Here is a 22,110-nt window from a genome sequence, read left to right as displayed (position 1 = left end):
CTTTGTGAGTCACTTGTGCAGTACAAGAGTCAGGTATGTAGGAACTAAAATCACGTTGTGTATTTTTCTTTAAATTTCCATGATATAATAATGTCATTTAATTGTTTTTCACTTTTTAAATATTATTTCATTTTAGTTTTGTGTTTGTTTTGAAATATTTTTTTCTGTTATGCCACAAATCATTTAATATATCTCATGAAAAAATTTAACAAGTTTCTTTCTGTCACTGTATCCAAAGGAAACACTGCTCCAGTGCTTCAGGTCCCATTACATCCATTGAAAGCTTTTCATGGAGAAAACTTTGTCTATAAATTTGAAGCCATTGATCCTGAAAATAGAGAAATCTATTTTGAATTGGTGTCAGGACTACCAGGAGCATCTTTATCCAAAAGAGGTATCTTGGAATGGACTGCTGAGAAAAAAAATGCTGGAGAATCAAGTTCTGTTGCTTTTAATTTGATAGTGTCTGATAGCTGCAACATGAAAACTGAATATAGAAGTGAGGTAAAAACCTTGATTTCAAGACAAATTATTTGTGAATAAGGTACTCGTAGCTTTATTACAATTATGTTTTTATTCTCTTAACTTGTATGTATGTATAAGTATTGTCTTTATATATAACATATTGCCCCTGCTAATACAGCAGTAAGTTTACAGATATACAATGCTAAAATCAGGGGTTCAGTTCCTCTTGGTGGGCTCAGCAAATAGCCTGATGTGGCTTTGCTAAAAGAAAACACACACAAACACATGTGAAACACATTTAAAGTACAATCTTGGGAAAGACAGAATGGTACTTAATAATTACATTACTCAATATTAAGGAAGTGTTTAGTGTCTTATTAGTAACTAATAGCTTATAATCTTCATCAGCTTTGAAAAACAAGTTCCAACACAGTGCATCATCTCCCTCACATAAATAGCTATTCTTGTTCAATGTTATTTTCTATATGCAAAGAAAAAATTTGGGCATGCCATAAGCCTTTTATCTCCTCTACATTGAAATTGACTGATTCTAATGCATCTCTCACACAAATCATATGTTACCTTCCACCAATAAAAATGCAACACACTTTCGTGATGCACACGACTCCCTCTATTCAGTTCTACCAGGTAGGTCTAATATGGCTTTTTTTCAACATGATTTCTCAGGTATGTTACGTTTTATACAATTCTATATTATTCTTTATCTTCAATGTTGGCTCTTTCTTCATCTTTGGCCCTCACTTTACACATGTGATTTCAATGTAGTTGGGATTTTCTGGGTCATGATATGACTTAGTTCAGTTATATTTGCCATCTTTTTGTTTTCATTATATCTGGATTTTTTCTATGATGATATATTTTCGATGATGTATCTGAGACTTTGGAATCTCCTACGTAATGTGTGCATCAACACTCAGCCCTTTTGTCTTTGGTTGCATGTTTGTCACAGTTGTAGCCATGACACACTCCTGTTCCTTTCCCATCCTGGTCCTTATCTACTTATCTCTATCTCTCTTCCAGGAGTTTTTCATTTTGTCATTTCACCAATTGTATTAACCAGAAGGTTTCAGTCTATTGTTACCTTTTACTGTTACCTTTTAGTGGTTTTTCACTACAGTTCCATGTGTTCTTTGGACTTTATTATATCTTTCTCCACGTCCTTTGTCTCCAGTACCCTTTTCTTTCCCCATGACTTGGAATTCTACCACCAACCTGTATCTATCCAAGGCGGAACAGGATTTTCTGTCTCTACAAGCTGTTGCACCTGTTTATCTTTCTCCAAATTTTTACTCCAGGCTTTTTATCCTCAAGCTAAACAGAGTCTGGCAGCCTGTACCAAGTTTGCCCTACCTCATTCTAATTTTTCAATCTACCCAGTTTTACCTTGCAGTCTTTTCTCCCCTTAGGTGGGCTTTTTATCAAGGTCTATCAATGACATCATTCGTAACTATCCCTTCAGTTTATTCTCCGTGGGATAGTTTTTAGTTTTATACACTGACCTCTTGGACTTGTGTGGGCCCTGCCCTGTATGTTTTGTCTGACATTCAAAGCATTCATTTGTTACTTATGTGCTCTCAGGTTGTGCTTTCTTCTTTTTTTGGAGATGGCTATAATGGGCAGTTAATTAAGGTGGACAAATCCTTGCTGCAAGTCTAATATCTTGCCCATTTGGATGTTTTTCTACACACATCTCAGTCAAACTCACCCTTCTCCTCTCTGATTGCATTCATTGGATTTTCAGTTCAATTACAACTTGCAAAGCTTTTATCACTTTTAACAATGTGATCTTCCATGGTAATCCTTTTACCCTTAGGTCAGACTAATAAGTAGGCTCTTTTGTGGGCTTTTCACATGAGTGAAATTTCTAATGGGTTCCTTTTTTTGGCTCTTATTATTCTTCCTTCTACCCTTGTAGTCAATTTGGCATCAGTGGTTGGATGCCACTTTCACTTCTGCAGGTATCCTTCTCATCTCATTTTCCACATTTCATAGACACATCCCTTCAGGGATGGAGGACATGAGTTGTTCAGCTGGAAGATTTTGGGTGTTTGGTTTGTAGCTGAGAGATCTTATAATATTAATGTTCTGGAGCTTTTTGTTGTAGATCATATTTTGGTTCTTTTACTTCATCTGGCCAGAAATCACCTGTAAATAAATCATTCTGATATTTCTTCAGGGGTTACTTGTCTCAATAATCAGGGCAGCACTTGTTCTCCATCCCTCTGTATTCCTACATTGGATCTTCATTTTGGGCTCACATGCTTAATATACCTATAATTGTGTGCCTGCCATGTTCAGGGATGCTTTCACTCTTGTTGTGGATCAGGTTCTTGTCCAGATAACATTAATCTAATGGAGTGGTTTCTTGATCCTTTTGTTTTTCAGTGGCTTTGAATTTAGTGAGATACTCCTCATATTGAGGCATTTACTACATCTCTTAACCATGAATTGCCTTGGTTTTGTGTAGTTGTGGGTTCCTCTTCTTTTTGCTATAGCCATTGGTGTCTTCAGCCAGGATTAAACCTATACATTTGTCTATGCTCCTATTCTCTTTCTTCTTCAGGTAATTTTGTTCATCCTCTTTTTCTGACTTGTTTCATTCTTCTTCGTACATGGATGTTTCTCAATGTAAATGAACTTTTCTGTCATTGGTTTCTGGGTTCAAGGTTTTCCCTCTGTTTTTCATCATGCAAATTTTTTCTCTTGAATGTTGAATCAGGGGTCTTCTGTCTCCATATGCTCAGATTTTCATTCCTTTCATTTATTTCAATTCTTCAGGTATTTACTTCTCCTATACTTTATCTGTGGATGTGTTTCTTCCAGATTTGTTGTCTGCCATGGCAAGCTGCCCTTCCAAATGGAGATAGTAATATGATCCTGCATTGCCTCACTTTTCCTACATTCAAATAACTCTCCCATTGCTCCTTATTTCACCTTTTCATATGTCTTCCTTTCTTCTTTTATTTGCATGTGTATGTCACTGGTTTGTTTATTGGCCATTGATGTCTCACATACTCTTTATCCTTCTACATATCTTCTTCATTCTCCTTCTTTCCTGACACTTCAGTAACTTATGAGGACAGCTCCTCTGTTTAGCTGCTTTCCCTTTCTTAGGTTTCACACTTTTATTCTCATCTTGATCCAGATATACTTCTATGTCTTGTACCTGCTCTTCTCTGTTATACTGCTTGCATGTCTCTCACTATCTGCATCAGATTGCAGTTTTCTTCCTTTTTGGATTATCATCTTTCAACTGTAACTATTCTAGAATATCAGAATTAAGTGATACTTAACTGGCTATTGCCATGCTTTGTATTGAATAAATTGATATGATCTATTTTTAAAAAGAGGATTTCATGGTCATCCATTGCATTATCTCAAGTTGTGGTGTTCCTCTGGTCTCTCCATTGCATTATCTCAGGTTGTGGTGTTCCTCTGGTCTCTCCACTGCATATTACACCCTCTCCCTTTTCTTCTTATGGAGTTTGAGAGCCCTTACCACTTTCCAGTTCTAAGCTGCTGAGATGGTGGACCATGGTGGCATCCTTGTAAATGGATTAATGAAATACACACAAAATATAGAAATTATTATAAAACTATTTGATTGAGAGTAATAGTGGTGATTTTCTGCTGGTTAGATGATGGATATTCTCCATTATGAAACATTAAAACATAAGATGGCTTGCATTATGTAGATATTTTTTTTATATCAGATGTCAGATTCCCTGATCATTCTGTCAATTTATCATGTTTATATGTGCCCCATTCAAGAGTTGGGGAGTGCTAGACCCCTCCAACCTCATGAACTTCAGATGAAGATGATATGATCTTCTATATTTACTCCCATATGGATGCCAGTTTCCAGTGGCCTGAGTTTGAACTGTAGTCAACTTACTGGTGATATGATCCCCTTTCCTACTCCCACTAGCGGGATGTTAGATCATAGTTGACTTACATATAGTATGATCCTAATGTTACCCCATTTGAATGTACAATCCCAGTGACATAAGTTTTGGATGTAGTTTACCTGCTATATTTAGTTTATAGCATCCTAGCCACTTTAAACCTAGGGTTACATCCTTACATCCTTTTCATTTTACTCACTTTAATAATTTTTTGGTTTGAGTTTCATAAAAATTGCAGTTCACCTCATTTTTGGGCTGTACCTGTCTCCCAGTTGGATGTGCTCCTTTATTTTTCTGCTCATATGTGGAACATCTTTCTACAATTGGCAAAGAGTGTACCTGGTTCAGATGTGGTATGATTCTTCACATCAGATCTTAGAATCTGTCTCATCTTAGGGAATGTCCTTTAAACTCTTTTAAAGGATGCTTCCACCTATTCAATGTGGGACTGTAGGTTTTTATGCAAATGGCAATAATGTACTGTATTAGAAGTTGTAATTTTCATATGCTGAAAATGTATTTATGATAGGTACTTACACACACACAAACATACTAACTGAACAGTGGTGCTTTCATTTTCTGCCAAAACGTAAGGTAGTAGCTTGGTAGACTTGAAAAAAGGGAATCATGTGTGTCATTAGAGTGTGTCATATACTTTTTGGTGGAGGTTTGACACCTGAAGTATTGCATGAGAGACGCATTAGAATCAGTCAATTCCAATGGAGGGAAGATAGAATGCTTCTGGCAGAAGGGGTAAGTACCTAACTCAAATACGTTTTCATTAAAGGAAAATTATAAAAATTTCAAGTCATCTTCAAATTCTTTGTCTGTAAGCCAGAAGTAATATTTTTCATAACTTTGGTATAGGTCATAAGCTGAAAATATATTTCTTTCTTCATTATTCTGTTGACATTACATTATTCTAACATGCAAGAGTAAGTATGAAACAATTTACCAAAATAAATAATTGTATATATGGCTATAAAAATTTAAAAGACATTAACATACTTAAAAGAACACCTTATGTTTACAAAATGCTATTTAAGTTGCTTTATTTTTTTTATAATTACTTTCTCTCATAAATCTCTTGTATATAATTTTTTAACTTAGAAATATTATACTCCTTGCACAATGAGATCTGATACTAAATTTAATTAGGTTATAAGCTAGATTATTTTAGAAATTATGATTTTAAAAACATTTTACCATCTATAGTGTTGAATGCATATAAAACTACTAAAAATAATGCTGTTTTTAAGATGACTTGCAACATTTTTAATGAAATTTTAACAAGCTTATTTTGTATAGTCTCACACCAAGTGACAAATACAGAGATTGCTGAAAAGTGTCCATCGTCTTGATTTTCAAGATTAAAATAATTTCTTTGTTTTTAGAAAGTGTTTCAATATTGTTTTCTAAATGAGGAATTTTCAGAAATTCTGTTATGAAGAAGTAATAAATTTTAAATAATGAATACTGAATTTTTAATCCTTTGTGCATATATCAGCATTTTTTATTATATCACCTAACTATGATTCATTGTTCATAAATTCTAAGAGTCAGATAACTTATTTTAAAATTAAAAACTGTATATATTGATAAGACTGTATTTCATTGTGTATATTACATTGTATTAAAATTTGTGGACTGTGATATTAAATGGTTCAATCCCATATTACTTTTAACTGTTAGATATATTTTAAAGGAGCTTTAACTACAGAGAAAAAAGTAAATGTTTTAATAATTTAAAACCATGTTAAGGCTATTAACTTCAAACTGTTGATCAAAAATATTTATAGTACTCATCTTTATTACACACCTGAATTTGATGCTTAAAATATGTGTGGTAATGTTAAAAATTATGGTCTTACTGTTGAATAATTGACACTTCTCCAGTGAAATGTACACTTAGAGCTGAGAATTTCACCAAATAATATTGACATAGATAGAAGCACAGAGTAATACTGGAATAATACATATATAAGTAAGATATTTAGAACATTTTTATCAGCACTTCATTGTAGTATTCTATAATTTTGCTTACTTTTTGAAATTAATATTGGTATTGATGTTATTTGTAGATTGAAGTTTTACCTTGTAAGTGTGAACATAAAGGGAAATGTGTAAAATCACCACACTACAAGTCTGGAAATGGAAACTACACCTGCAGCTGTAACCCTGGATTTACAGGTTTACTTTTTGTTATTACATAATATGACAAAAACCACATACCACTAATAGGAAATGTGTAGGTCATAAGTTAGTATTTGAACGTCATTTTATGCTTAAGAACAGTTTATTTTATAATATCAGGTAAATATTTCCAAAGCTTAATCACTGTTATTGTATTATTGTTTTTGGTTTCTTAAAAAAAAATCTTGTTTGTATTCAAGTTGATAATTTTAGAAATTATCTTTAACTGTGTTTTAGTCTCTCTTTAATAAATACTTTAAAACATTGTTTGACACATCACTTCATGCAACAGCATTACAATACATTTAACCACACCAATATTTATGAATAAAGGAAACTTTATATATCAGTAAAAGTTATGTTATTATCAAAATCTAGAATTAAGATATCGTGGAATCATGAAAAAACAAAAGGTGAGTAGACATACATAAATTAATTATGAGATTAAACTCTCAAAATACTTTTTGTTGTTGTTAGAACTGAAACTTAATAATAGACAAAGTTTGACTTTGTCTTGATATGTGATAGATGTATTATATAACAAAAATTTATAGCTACTACTTGTTAACTGGGTTATCTCTATATAAATTTGTATTTTTTTAACGTAACATAAAAAAAATACGTTTCATTTTCAGCTTCTTTTATCTCTAAAGAATTCCAAGGTCTAGTACATATTGTTTCTGTCATGCCAAAACCATGAAGCCTAGTTTTTCATTAATTTTTGTTTTTTGTTGAAATATTTTGAAATGTATGACTCAATTTTTGTTGAAACCATTTATGCAACTTCAAGTTAGGAACTGTATATTAAGATTTTTAAACATACACAATTTTGACATAACAGTGAATGTGTGTGCACGTGTGTTTGTGTGTGTGTGTATAGAAAAGTCAAAACCTGTGGTGAAAGGCATTTTAACAAATCATGCCCAAACAACTCAAAACCCACATTAAAGATACTGCATAAATTATAAGGATTACCAAGGTACAGGCTATAATGTGGGATATAAGATATGCCCTGGGTCTTGAAGGTGACTGTGAAAGTATGATCCATATTACAGTAGGAGTACACCACTGCTAGCTCTGTTTGACAGTCTCACACATTAAAAAAAATATAAAATAAAGAAAAATTTTGTAAACAACATAAAATAAGTTTTGGGAGCAAGATGTGAATGTTAGAACCCATAATTTCTCACATCTGTTGTCAGGTGGTGACTACTCTCCAATGAAATATAAAACTAAAATAAGGTTCCACCACAGAGGATAGGTGCAACAAACTAACATCCTGATGTTGGCATTTCAGTTCCCATTATAGTAGCAAAGTCCTAGATTACTAATTTAATTAGTAGTACAGTAAACAAATTATGCTAGTATAAAAGTCCAACCAAATTACCTGAACTAGTATTACTTCCAATATCCATCCATTAAGTTTATTTGTAAAGTCTATTGTAAGTACCAGTTTTCAGAATTTGTTTGAGCCTGTATATTTACATGTGATAATGGTGTTGATACACACATAAAAGTAGTGTCTAGTTGTGTAAATGAACTTACTAAAAATATAAAATACTTGTCACAAATTTCAATAAAAATATTCATAATTCTGACTTCTTTATATTTATTTACCCACAGCATAGTGTCTCACAGCCCCCTCATCTCTTGACCAATTTTGGATCTAATTACAGTTTTGAACTCAGGAGGTCAAATACATTCAATTGATGTATATGACCATGTCTAAAGTCTCCTAGATTGGTTTACTCTAATTTTGCATAAAATAATTTCAGTTTGAGGGTAGACTGTGAGATAGTTTGAGTAATACAGTTAATTTGTGTATACATATGCCCCATGCTTAGTATTACTGGCACACAAAATTGTAGTTAATGAAAACAAAATGTCTGGAAGATAAATTTTCTCTAATCCTGTCTAAAATAAGTTTCAAATGCTATGACTATTGAGGATTCCATCTTGTTATGTTTACCACAAAAATTTAATTTCATTTAATGTTTCTTTATTAAATCCAATAAATATTAAATTTTGCATAATCATTAATAATGAATTATTGTAATTTATTAAAACTTTTACAAGATCTAAGCAATATACATGCACAAAAAATATATTAAGAGCTTATATATTTTTGGAATCTAATTTATTTTATGAACATTATGTTACAGTAATCAGTATAAAGTATGTTAAAATCAGCTATTAAAGACATCTATGAGCAAGCTGTCTTATATATTTGTTGTTTCTTTGCTTTACCTGAAAAAGTTTTATTTTTCCTCTTAAGATGTTTATGTTAGATGTTTTGTTAACATAGCAAATATGCATTCGTTGAAATAATACAACTATTTTTTATGGTGGATATGTTGATGTTCAGCTGAAACTGAGACTACAATTTTTGCTATAAATATTGCTTTTGAGTATAAATTTTTAATCAGCAGATTTTGGTTTGGCATACTTTAATGGAGAAGTATTAATATTAGTCTCTGATTAGAACAAGCTACCTAAGTGTACCCAAACTAAAACTTAACCCATTAATGAATAAAGCTATATATTGTTCTTGCATACTTGCTTATAAAGATAAGGATGCATTGTTTCTTCACCTAAGAACTCCAAATTTATGTGACCAGCTTTAGACTTTTAAATATATATATATATATTTGTTACTAATCCTAGCCAATATTATTGATTAATGTATATAACATTAAAGAAAGAATATAACATGTAAACACTAGCTACTTATCTCATGTGCTAACATATGTATAATGTTCTTTGAAGACTTAATATCTGTAAATACTAAGTTTTACACAATCCTCTCTAACAGTGTTTAATTCTGACCAATAAAAGCTCATTAACTGCTTCTGACAATGTTTTTTTCCTTATTCTCAATACAGTAACTTGAAGGATATTACACTGGTTTTATTTTGAAAATGATTTAAAATCTTCAGTTTATACATATCTGTACCTTGATGTGTGTAAAATGTTAATACTGAGCTCTAGTAAAAGTTATTGTGTTAATAACCTGTTTATCAGAATTTGCTTCTCTGTTGTTTGTTATGACCTCATTTAATTTGTTAGTAAAGCTACATGTTAGCTCATTTAATCAGTATCATTGATTAGCTACATGATTTCAAAATTGATTAATGTCACACAAATTACACTGTACAACAAAGATTTTGCTTCTTGAAGACTGTTGGGTGTTCCTTATAAATTTTTGGCTGGTGATCACAAAAATCACATCCAAATTTGCCCATCACATACCGTTTCATTGAAATCTTCAGTTTCACCAGGAAATTGCTACAATGGAAAAACGATATCAGGGCAACTGGAATCCATCAATGCTTGCTGACTACTGTTGGACACTGCAACGTGATGCACCGGAAGTTGAATATAAACGAAAATCAGGAGTAAAACACTTTTAATTATGTTGAACTTAATAGCGTATTAGAAACATAAATGCAATTAAATACGTGATTGCCAGTAAACAGTTAACTGTCTGTTTCTCAGAGTTCCTACATGATGAAACAAAACCAAAACTATATTTGTGCATACCAACCAGGTGCCTGTCACAATCAGCAAAAACTCTTCAAAACTTTTCAAAAAAATTGTTGTGCAGTGTAATCAACTAATTTGAATTAATGTTTTTAGTTATGATTGTTTTTTATTATTTCTACTATTCTAGTAACTGAAATATTGCCACTATGATTTTTCATTATTATTATTTTGATTAATCAAGGTTTGTTCAGCTTTGAGCTTGTGTGGCTTAGTGATTAGGATGTTTGCCTGTGGTGATTTAAGGGTTCATGGTTAGATTACATTTACCATGAAATTTGTTTGTCATATCCTCTGTGGAGACATTCTCTGTCTTTTTAAGTTATGGTAAAGCTATTAAAGCTTTTATCACTCTCCCTAATTTTAAACTTTGAAAAGGCAACTGGCTAGCAGCACACAATACCAATGATAAAATTACTGTTTTTATATAGTGTTACATTTGTAATTTATAAATCACTTAACTGTGTCCTTAAGTGTTAAATAAATCAGGAATTTATTTATTCTAGATTTTGTAAGTGCTTTGTATTATCACACCTTTTACTTTACTGAATTTATGTTTCAATGGAAGTTGTGACAGGTCATGGCACATATCAAACCTCTAACTCTAATCACAGGACAAACACTCACAAACCAGTATTTTTTATCCTCAGCCATGCCAGCCTTTCAACCATGTGATGAATTAGAAATGTAAATGTAATAATAAATTATCAATATAAATAATAAAATCATTGAAGTAATAAAGTATTAAAATATACTATAATGATTTCAAATATTTGAGGCTTTTATTTTTATGTACACACCTTAAATTTGGTGTTTTTCAGAATTTTCACTTTTAATACTGTAATGAGTACTTTAATATACTGTATATTTTGTGAACACTAATACCTATTATGAAAGTAATAACAAATAAAATACAAGAGCAGCTAATATTTTATATGAAATTATAGAAACAAACCTACTAGTAATGGAGAAAATGTGTTTCTTTTCCTGAGTAATGTTCCATGTCATCTGCGTGGAAAGGGTTAAATCTTGTAAGCACAGTAATTGAGTAAAGTGCAGACATTGATGTACAGTAAACTGAATAATTATATCCATTGTGTTTTTTCTGGTATTTATTGGAAAACACCAATTTCTTTTTTTTTTTCTATTGAGGTGTTTGTCGGTTAAAATAAAATATCAGAAGCCCTACAAATAAACATGATGGAGGTGTTGAATGAACATTTTGGTGATTAAATATGATAATAGTTGGTTCACTTCACAATATAATATTGTTGTGTACAAAGTAATAACTAAGTTTAAACCTATCTTAATCTTCTTTGACTCTAACAAGTGATGTGGGACATGATGTTTAGTTTGTTGTTCATCTGTACAAAAAAGACAAACCTTAAGTACTCATGTACTTGATTGCTTTGATGTAATCATGTTCACCACTGTGTGCTTGATCACTTTAGCACACTTGTGCTTGTTTACAATTATAAAAGGGGCAGTAGTTCAAAAATTACTTTTACAAAAAAACTGAAAATAGGAACATTGGTCTCCTCTTACAATAAATTATTAGTTAAATTTAATTAGTTAAAGAGCTCCGTAGTTAACTGATTAACGAGTTGAATTAATAACTCAGTTCTAGTTGTTAATACACGGTTAACTTTTTATTGAAGAAAAGTATGCATTTGAAAAAAAACAACAGAATTTTCAAAGTTTTGATACCATCAGTCTTGCCACATTATATAGGTAATAAATTTATGAAATAGTTTTTAAAGTAATGAAATAAGTTAAAATAACAAAGGTATATCTGAGTAATTGTCATTTTTCTAAATTCTAATGTTTTCTAATTCAGGTGAATTTTGTCAGTTTGAAGTTGATCCGTGTGCACCTGACCCTTGTTCTCATGGCATGTGTATCATAAATGGAGAAGGATTTCAGTGTTTGTGTTATGTTGGATTTTCAGGTAGCTGTTCTTAGTTGATAGCCATAAATTTTGTATACATATATACATGTGTTAAAATACATGAAGTGTCATTATATTAAAGTTCCCCGTGTCCTACTGTGACTAATAATATCATAATTAAATAAATGAAAGGTAAGCCTGTAAAAGAAGTAAGTTTCTTTGTAGTGTTGTAACTTTATAAATCCATTTTGTACTGAATTAGTTTGCCCAATCTTTTTAGTATTTATTTCATCAAAATCTGTCAAGAAGTCTGAGTAATAAAATACCAGTTCCATGTTTTTAAAGCCCTTGTAACTATCTTTACTTGAAAATGAAAATGCAGTATAACTTTGAAAGATTATCATTATTAGGATTCTGAAAGGATAAAAGTAATTTATTATAAGCTTTATGGCACAGTTCTGGCTTGTAATTCTACAAAACTAAATATATGCACATAATATGGCTTGAAAAATATACCAAACCAATCCAACAACTTGTGATATGTGGTAATGTAGTAAAATGATTTTTTACTTGATTCTCAAAGTATAAATGTTTATTTTTGTATTGCAGTGTATTGAATAATGTTTTGTTTTGTTTTTTTGCTTTTTTCAGCAACTGTCATCTTATATGTAAAATACATATAGAATCCCATCTAGCTGGATTAGTAGCAATATTGATTGTATTTTTTTATTTACTTTTTGGGTAAAAATTAATGGTAAAATTTCAGTTAGTTTTACAATTAATCAAAGACTTGCTCCATGTTTGGTAAAATTATATAGTAATAAGTCAAACTTATAGCTTGTATATTGATGTTTTCAAAATTCATTACAGATGCTGTTTTTGAAATAAATTTTCATGTTTGGAATAAAGATGCAAAAGTATAAGTGGTTAAATTTTATCTTTCATTGGAACATGATTCATGTACATTAAGTAATTTTATTTGTAGTTTCATTTGCAGCAAATACCTTTGTGAATTCAAAGCAAGGTAAGTGGAAACTACAGGAGCTGCCTGTAAACATTATAACACATACAAAAGAAGAGAATGACTGTCTTGTTATGTCATTTTAAAGTGTATTTATCAAGCTGCATAACACTACCCATTTTCTTCCTTGACAGTTGACAATATTAATAAAACTGTTATCACCCACAGCCATTTCTGTCATTGTAATAGAAATAAATTTTCAAAAAAATATTTTATGACAATATTAATTAAACTGTTATCACCCACAGCCATTTCTGTCATTGTAATAAAAATAATTTTTCAAAAAATATTTTTATAAATGTAATAAAAGTCAAGCAATACATATTTTAAGCATCATTTTTAACAGCTTCTAATATTTGTTTGCATTTGGCTTATGTACATGTGAAGATAGAAAATAATATTGATGTTATTTCATCAGATATGTGTTTTTAGTGTTGATTAACTGGACTTTTTACTTTTTTAATTAGGTGAATTTTGTCAAATCCAGTCTGACCCATGCATTCCTAATCCTTGTCATCATGGCCTGTGCATTATTCGAGGAAGAGGATTTCAGTGTCTCTGTGATGTAGGGTTTTCAGGTGACTTTGTTTATGATCAAGATGCTATATTCTGTTTCTTATAGACAAATTGCTTTATAATAGCATTATGGAAACTTAAAAAAAAGAACAAACATTTGACTTGCATGAACTTGACCAGCTGTTAGTTTCACAATATAAAATATTCATATTTATCTTGTTAACCTTTTCTTACGATTACAAAGAACTATGTGAAAATGTGTTATAAAATTTCTAGTTAATTTTACATCAGTGTTAATTTGAAGTATGAATTACAACTAATAATTTTGGAAGTCTATATTTTCTCAGTATTAAGCATATTGATAGAAAGACTTTTGCTGGATGTTACAAAAGGTTTGAAAAACTCAAAACAATATATAATAATGCATAAGGTTAAAAATGTTACTGAAAATTCAATAAATTGGACATGTATATGTGAATAAAACTTTTAAACACATCTCATCCATAAGACTACTTTGATCCAAAACTTAAAATAATAAAAACATTTTCAATCATCCATGTTCACTGTAACTGATGATTACATTACACACTAACAATTTTTTACAAAATATCATCTGGTTTTGTTTTGTTTTCATATTCTTTTATCGTAAAATAATTAGTCCTACCAATCTAAGTGTTTGATATTTTCTAATTGTAGTTTTAACTAGTGTTGAATTAAGTTTCATCACTTCATGTGTTCATTACATGTTTCTTATTAACAGTTTATAAGTAAGCAGTATGTTTTTAGTAATGTTTCTGGGACTCTGGAATTCCTTGTGAAGTTGGTGTGACAATAAACAACGGTTTTTTCTTTGGTTGGTCATTTGTCTCATTCAAAATTTATACATATCCCTGATACTGTTTCCCAGCTCTTACCTGTTTCTGCCTTTAGTGGTTATTTGTCTTGTCATTTTATTCAGTGCAGATGAACACATTGTCAGTAGTATCAGTGACTACCTAGTGAGTTAAAATCCACTGGGGTCTTGCTCAACCAATTTTGTTCCCCTTTGGAAACTTTTTGCCACAGATCTGTGGGTTATTCTGGCATTATCCAAGGGGCTTGTCATCCATTTTCTTTCCCTTCCTCAGTCGTGTCAGAAGATACCCATTTCCCTTTCATTGCCTTGGGATCAATGTATGCTCCAGATAGTACAAAATTTTCTCTCTCAGCAAGTCATCAAACCTGTCAATCATTCTTCTCAAGATTTCTATTCCAGGCTAGTTCTGGCACCTAAGAAAACCAGAAACTGTGAACTTGTGATCAAGTTGTTTTATCCTGGCTTACCAAGGAGTCTTTTCTCACTTTCAATGGTTTTTTTTTTCCATCTGGGTTTGAGGATAACCAAGGTAGACATTGCAAATGCTTACCTGCATGTACTTATATGTTATAAGTTGAGTTGTTATCTTTAGTTTGTTAATCTTATGGTAGTTTATCAGTTTTGTGCCTTGCCCTTTGGGCTAGCTTTGACACCATATCCTTGTCAGGTGGTCAAGGCTTTTGACTGACATTCACATGCTTGGAGATTTTGCTTCCATCATTACATGGACAACTGACTTCTATTAGCTCATTCTGGAGAGGAGTCTGCCCATCACAATCATCTGCTTCTTCTGGAGGCAACTCATGTGGTTGATTGATCAAATTGGAGATGTCATTCCTTCTGTCTACCCAGCTTGTTGTCCATTTGGGTGCCTTTTTCAATACTCATTTCAATCAGACCAAACCTTCTTCTCTTTGATTTTGTTTGATGAAGCTTTCAACTCCTCCACACCCTTTCTGTTACCTTTCTTACAGCTCATGATGTTCTATCCCTGTTGAGGATATGGCCTTCCATGGAAGCCCCTATCATCTTGTGTTGAATGCATGTGAAATCTCTTCAGTGGACTCTGCATGACCAATGGGATCTTGTGCAGGATCAATTTGAGACTCCTATTTCTGTTTTTCCTTTCCTTGTAGGTGACCTGCATCAGTAATTGGACAAGGTTTATATGTTGCAGAGTGTTCTGCTTCATTCACATTATCTGAATTTGCACATCTTCACCTATGCTTGCCTACAGGGCAAGGAAGCATGGGTCAATCAGCAGGAAGCTTCAGGTTGGTCGCCTCTGGCCAAAAGATTTTACCTTATAAATATCCTGAAGGTGATGTCAAGAAAACCCACTTGTAGAGAAAAATATATATGTAAAAACAGCTCTCAACCCAAACGAGCCATTTTTACGTATATATTTTTCAATAGCGTGAAGCTTGCTGTATGTCATGCTTTGGATCAGTTTCTTCATTATGCCATGAATCATCTTGTTATAATCCAATCTTCTCAATTCTTTGATGGTTTCTTACATGAATCACCAAGCTAACACTCGTTCTCATTTCCTGTGTGGTCAAATTTTGGATCTCCTTTTTTTAGGCCCACACACTCAGTATTCATACACTTGCATGTCAAATTCTGGGTACATTCAATCTTGTTACAGATTGTCTTTTCTATCCTGACAAAGTTTAACAGACAGATTGGTCTTTCGATCCTCTTGTTTCCAATGGCTATGCCTTCAGTAGGATACTTCTCATCTAGATGCATTTTCCAAATCTCTAAATATCAAGTTTCCTCTGTTTTGGTCTCAGATTCCATGTTCTCTTGCTCTTGTTGTTGATGAGTTCAGTATACACCTATATGCTGATCCAATTATCTGTCTTCTTCACAGGGTGATTTCAATCATCCCTGCCACTATGTGTTAAGTTTTTATAATTGTTCTATTTTTGTCAGCACAACTGTAGGTTCTGTGTCTACTCCAGCTTCAATCTGTTGTTCCATTCCTTTGACATCAACCTTGATCATTGGCATTTCATCCAACTCTCATATCCTCTGTCTTCATGCCTGGTTTTTATCAGGTATTTTAAAAAGAGATCTGGTTTGTCCAATTGAGTTGCTTCTTTTTTGTTTGTTCCATTTGACAAAACCCAAAAATTGTGGCAGGTATTCAGTGTAGAGGAATGGATGCTTATCCCTGCTTGTAAGGTTCAGAATAAGCTTGTTTGTCATAGTAGATTGGAATTTCTTTACTATGAGTTTTGATGTTTTACACTTCTGATCTCAGATGTGTGAAGCTGAGGCAAAGAGGTTGCAAAACAAGGATTTTGAATTTTGCATAAAGCTATATGAGGATAGTACTTTACATGTAACAGCCAATTCACCAGGATGCAAGACCCAAGCAGACACACAATATGCTGATCATAAGAATGAAATCAAAATAAATTTGGACATTTCCATTAAAACATGATATATAATTTGAATCTGTGCACTTTGTTTCCCTGATTTATTTAAAAATGTAAATATAATTTACTTAAAAAGATAAGTTTAGAAAGGTATCATGAACTTTGTGATTTAATACTTTTATTTTAAATTAGGTGAATTTTGTGAAGTGGGTGTTGACCCTTGTTTGTCTAATCCTTGTTATCATGGGGCATGTGTTGAAACAGGAAGTGGATTTCAATGCATCTGTGATGTAGGATTTTCAGGTGATTTGTAGAATATGTTTTATATTTAGTTATATTGCAAAACAGCTTTTTTTTTAAATTTTAAGAACTGTGAAAGAACAGTGATTGTAAGCCAAACAGTTATGGTTGTGTAATTACCTAAAGCTTTTCTGTAATTTGTGTGTATAATATCATATAGCTGAATTTTACCAAAAAAAATTCATAACATTTTTCTATTTAAGTTGGAAAATAAAATATGATACTCATGTGTGGATATATTGAGTTTTGAACTTATGTACAAAAATTACTTCTGTAGTTAGAAATAAAATTACAATATTATGAAACTCCATATTTATTTAAAAGAAATCACTTTTTCTATGTAAAAGCTGTTTATTTTTCTAGCAGTATGTCTTTGTACATGCACTATCATGTAGGCACAAAGTAATAAATTCATAAGCAAACTTGTTAAATACGTGCATGTGTGCGTGCATGCATATTTGAAACTATCAGTTACTTGTTCCTTATCTACTAGACTTTCAACTTACTTGGTAACTCTAAAACTTTTCATGACACCAAACTTTTAAACTTTCTTGCCAAAAGCTATAGTTTTTTTTTCTGCAAAACATAATTAAACGATCTTAATTAAGAGTAAAATAAATTCTTTACCCAACTTTTCTTAGCAAAACAAATTATCAAAGTACCATAAAGCTCTTTATATTCACTGATGCCATTTGTAACATGATATTTTTATGCATTTAATGCCTACTTTTCTTGTTTAGTTGTGTTGGAATTGTCTTATAACTACCAAGTAGTTTAGTATGGAGAACCAAGTTCATAGATTGAAAAATATTTAAGTTATGAAATATATCTGTAGTAATATATAGATAGTTTCTCTAAACTTTTTAATAATTAAATAAGTAATTGAATATTTTTGCTTTAATTTTGTAACTTTTAGTTGATTCTATCCAGAATATTTATTGTTAAAGAAACTAAGAATCAGTGATGGTAATAAAAAGGAAGAGAACCTGATTACCTGTTTTAAAGTGTGTCGACTGTAAACATAATATGGTTATTAAACAGAAAGATATTTATAAAACCCTCATTTAAAGTAGTAGTATTTATTTTTGTATTGGTTTTTATTAAGAAGTTTCACTTGTCTCTAGGATTGTTTTGTGATGAACAGCAAGATAAATGTGCATCACAACCTTGCTATCCTGGTGTGATCTGCTCCAGTATTGATGGGCATTTCATGTGTGGCAAATGTCCAGCAGGAATGACTGGAAATGGTGTTTCTTGTTTTCTAGGTTAGCTGCACTTTAATAAAGCAAATTCAGTAAAGATGAATAAATTAACTAGTGTAGTAAATATGAGTATATTAAACATTGAGTGAGATATTTTTAAATACCCTTAGTGATTTTATCATGTCAGGTAAAACAACAATAACTACGTGCATGCTCATAAGTCAAATGCAGTCACTAAAATTATTTGTAAATTTTATGAAGTCGAATATTATGAAACACTATTTAATACTCTACCATGTAAACAGACACATCATTAATTTTTATTATTACTTTTAAGTGTAGTAACTGGTATTTACTTATAATAGCATTATGTAATTTTTTTCCTTTTTTGTTATAGTTGAAAATGGCTTACATTCTCAGATGATTTCAGATCTACAGTGTATATATACTTTAACGAATGTTTTCTTTGTTTTTATCATTGTTTTTCAGGGCTTCTAACTTAAAGACATTAAGTTTACTGCTATATACCCAAGTTCTTTTCAAATGATTAGCAGCTATATATCTTTACTGTTTTTATACATGTATAGTGTACATGTACGTGAGACTGTTAAAATATGTACTTTATCCAAAGCCTATTGTCTTAGAAATTTTTCTTAAAGGATATTTAAAGAAATAAATAAAACATATTTTACTATTCAGTCTCCTCCATTCCTTTTCAATAAAATCATTGTTCGTTTTGAAGTGTAAGGACTCATATTAAGAATATCTTTACTCTTTTAGAGTTAAGTTATGATAGTCACCCCAGATCTCACATGTAAAGACAGGGGAATAGAAATCGTGAAACAACACTACATTTCAATAGAATACTCGTATTTTATTTTTTTCTTCTTAGTCCTTTGTCATCTTACTTGTTTGAATGGAGGACTTTGCTTCAATCAAGATTCTTGTTGGTGTCCTCATGGTTTCACTGGGAATCATTGTGAAACAGGTACGTGTATCTGAGAATATCTTAACATGGAAACAAAATGTGTTTTGGAGTTTTAATGCCACACATAAAAGTTTCCTACCTTATTAATTATAATATATTTTCTGAGTGTACTTGTAAAACTTTATACTTCATTTTAACATAATTCTGAAAACATTTGTAAATGTTAAGTGTAATTGTATATTTCACATAAGAATATGTATCTTAGGGCTAGGTATTTCTCTTAAACTATTACTTATTTGTTGTGCATTAAATGAATGTTTAACCTGGGTGTATGTTAAGTATATCATGGTCAACAATATCTTTTGTAGCTGTGTGTGACCCATCTTGTATTAATGGAGGACGGTGTCTCGGAGGGAATAAGTGTGCTTGTCAATATGGTTATGTTGGAAGACTTTGTGAAACAGGTATAGAAGCAATGCTTTGCATTGTGTATTTAGTATCAAGATGAAATTATGATATTTACATATATATATATATGTATACATACAGAGGTTAGTGTTTGTTATATTAAAATGATTTTGAATAACCAAATTCACAAATGACATTACAACCAAAGCTTATATAAAGTTGTAATAAAACATGTATTTTGTAATCGCTATTTTCTAGATATTGTAATGTCATCAAACTCTTCAATGTTTGGGAAAAATATTTGTAATAGCTTTTTTGTATACTCAGATCATAAGAATATGTCAAGATAGAGTTTATAGAATTTACAAGATGGCAACAGTCTCTCTGTTTGATGGCATTTGAAAATAAAAGAATATGGTTGAATGTGGGATACCAGAATCGTCCAAACAGCCTTCTGATGGCTTTGTGGTAAGGTTGAGGGCTTATACATTATACACTTTGTTTGATACCAGTAGTGGGCAGAACACAAATAGACCATTCTAAAGGTACAAACTATTCAGAAAGAACTGTATCACAGCCAGAATAAGTGAAATGTAATGTTTTGTAACAAGTGAGAATCCATGGATGCAAAATCTTTCCTTGTCTCAAGTATCTGTGCTGTGGTGCTTTTTACAGTGGAAACTGTGATGCAGGGCTATTGTCAAGACCCATGGTCATCAGATACAGTATGACTGGATTGGTGACAAACACCATATTTGTACTGACACAGTGTGGCTCCAAAATCATTTCCATATAAAGTACTGAACCTCTTTATATATATTTTATATATATTTCAATGATTTTACCAACAAACATTTACAAAGCAATGTAAAATTATACATTTATAAAGTAACATATCTGTTGGCACTTACATCAGTAATAAAAATATTTTTCTCATCATGAATCTGCAGTGGTGAATAATTGCCTGTATGACTTTGATGTATTACAAATAATTGTAAAAAGAACTTGTGTGTCTGTGTGTGTGCATATATATCTATAATACAAACACACACATATATATATTTTATGTTCCTATTGGAACTGCACCAGACTTTTAAAAAAGCACAAAAAACAGAAATGATCATCACCATTCCATAGGACTGATAGATAATACTGTGCACAACTGCCAAAACAGTTTACTGTGTGTTATTTGTTTTTAATGCAAAGCCACATTGTGTCATCTGCTATGTCCACTGCAGGAAATCATATCCCAGATTTTAGCATTGTAATTCCTTAGAATTAGTGCTGTTCCATTGGAAGAAACCATTTTAGTGCATGTACAAAGCCATTTATCATAATCCAATCCATAAATGTAATAACGTTTATAAAAGAAGCCTAACATATTAAAATATACTCATCCACCAATAAAAGGATAACACACCTTCAATATGTGGCACCTATCCTTGAGCACTTTGTATCTACCAAAAGCTCCATCATTTCTTTGCATTGCAGTGTTCAGTTACATTTGTCTTTATTAATAATTACGAAATTTTTCTGTTTATTATTTCAAACTTTCAGTTAATATTCAAGAAGTTTTCTTTTTACTGTTGTTTTCTTTATTTCAATAAAAGAAGATAAAAAAATAAGTAAATAAACTGATTTTAATTATAATTGCTGACGACAACTATTGTATATTCTTACATTATTTTAATTCATTTTCTTTATCAAACTTAGTGATTTCTGATAGGGAAATCTCCCTCTGCTCAAAAGATTAGCTTTTCTCATTTTGTGCTTCCCTCTATTTGTGAATATTTTTTAAAGTACACCACAAGCCCTCAACCTTCTATCTGTTAGAATCCAAAATTTCAAAATGTTTGCTGTACATTTTACGTGGGTTTTACATTGCACATGAATTCCAAAGTTGCTGTTACTACTTCAGGTGCTTATCACTCCTGTGTTCCTGCACTTTCAATCACAGGTGCATGCTATCCATCAGGGTATTTCACAGTCTTTGTTTGTGGGGAGTATAGCAATATATGTAGTGTACCTTGTCTCCTCTTTTTGCCCTTATTCTTCCTGTACTTTTCAAACCTTTTATAGACGTATGCTGACTATGATTTTGATCTCCTCTACCCTGGAGTTCACCATACCTTCCCACATCTTCCCAAATGTTTTGTTCAACACTCGTTCATTTTCTTGGAGTTTATATTTCAAGTATGTGTTGCTTTATTTCTTGCTATCTTTTATTTGTTTTTCCATTACCTTTGGTTCAAGCTTGCATTGTGCATTTGTCATCCTGTTTGGTGATGGCATCGATATTCCTGTTTCCTGCAGGCTTTAGGTCAGTTTGTCTTTGCAACATTTTGGGCACACTCTCACATTCTAAACCACCAGTTCTGGGTTAAGTTTACCTATTTGGGGGGCTAGGTCCCAAAATTTTTTTATTCACCTTACTTTTGCCCCAATTTACAGAAATGTTCTTCCCATTCCTATCTGAGTTT

General features: G+C 31.6%; 1 protein-coding gene across 5 annotated transcripts in view; it reads left to right on the top strand.

Annotated features, from left to right (window-relative positions):
• LOC143244874 (von Willebrand factor D and EGF domain-containing protein-like) overlaps positions 1-22,110 on the top strand; it is a 98,701-nt gene that overhangs the window by 62,318 nt on the left and 14,273 nt on the right. For 4 of the 5 annotated variants that reach the window (XR_013025370.1, XM_076490342.1, XM_076490351.1 and 1 more), the window contains exons 18-25: positions 239-504; positions 6,473-6,581; positions 11,962-12,072; positions 13,501-13,611; positions 16,985-17,095; positions 18,217-18,357; positions 19,187-19,282; positions 19,591-19,686. Coding sequence is in view for 4 of the 5 variants with exons in the window: in XM_076490342.1 (XP_076346457.1) it covers positions 239-504; positions 6,473-6,581; positions 11,962-12,072; positions 13,501-13,611; positions 16,985-17,095; positions 18,217-18,357; positions 19,187-19,282; positions 19,591-19,686 (1,041 nt within the window). In the remaining variant the exon portion in view is untranslated. The remainder of the gene's footprint in view (positions 1-238; positions 505-6,472; positions 6,582-11,961; positions 12,073-13,500; positions 13,612-16,984; positions 17,096-18,216; positions 18,358-19,186; positions 19,283-19,590; positions 19,687-22,110) is intronic. The other variant, XM_076490332.1, reaches the window with a different exon arrangement.

The sequence above is a fragment of the Tachypleus tridentatus genome, chromosome 1 (genome assembly GCF_004210375.1).
Source record: "Tachypleus tridentatus isolate NWPU-2018 chromosome 1, ASM421037v1, whole genome shotgun sequence".
In the NCBI taxonomy this organism is placed as follows: domain Eukaryota; kingdom Metazoa; phylum Arthropoda; class Merostomata; order Xiphosura; family Limulidae; genus Tachypleus; species Tachypleus tridentatus.
The sequence above is the reverse complement of the archived record's forward strand: the minus strand, read 5'-3'. Positions and strand labels throughout refer to the sequence as shown.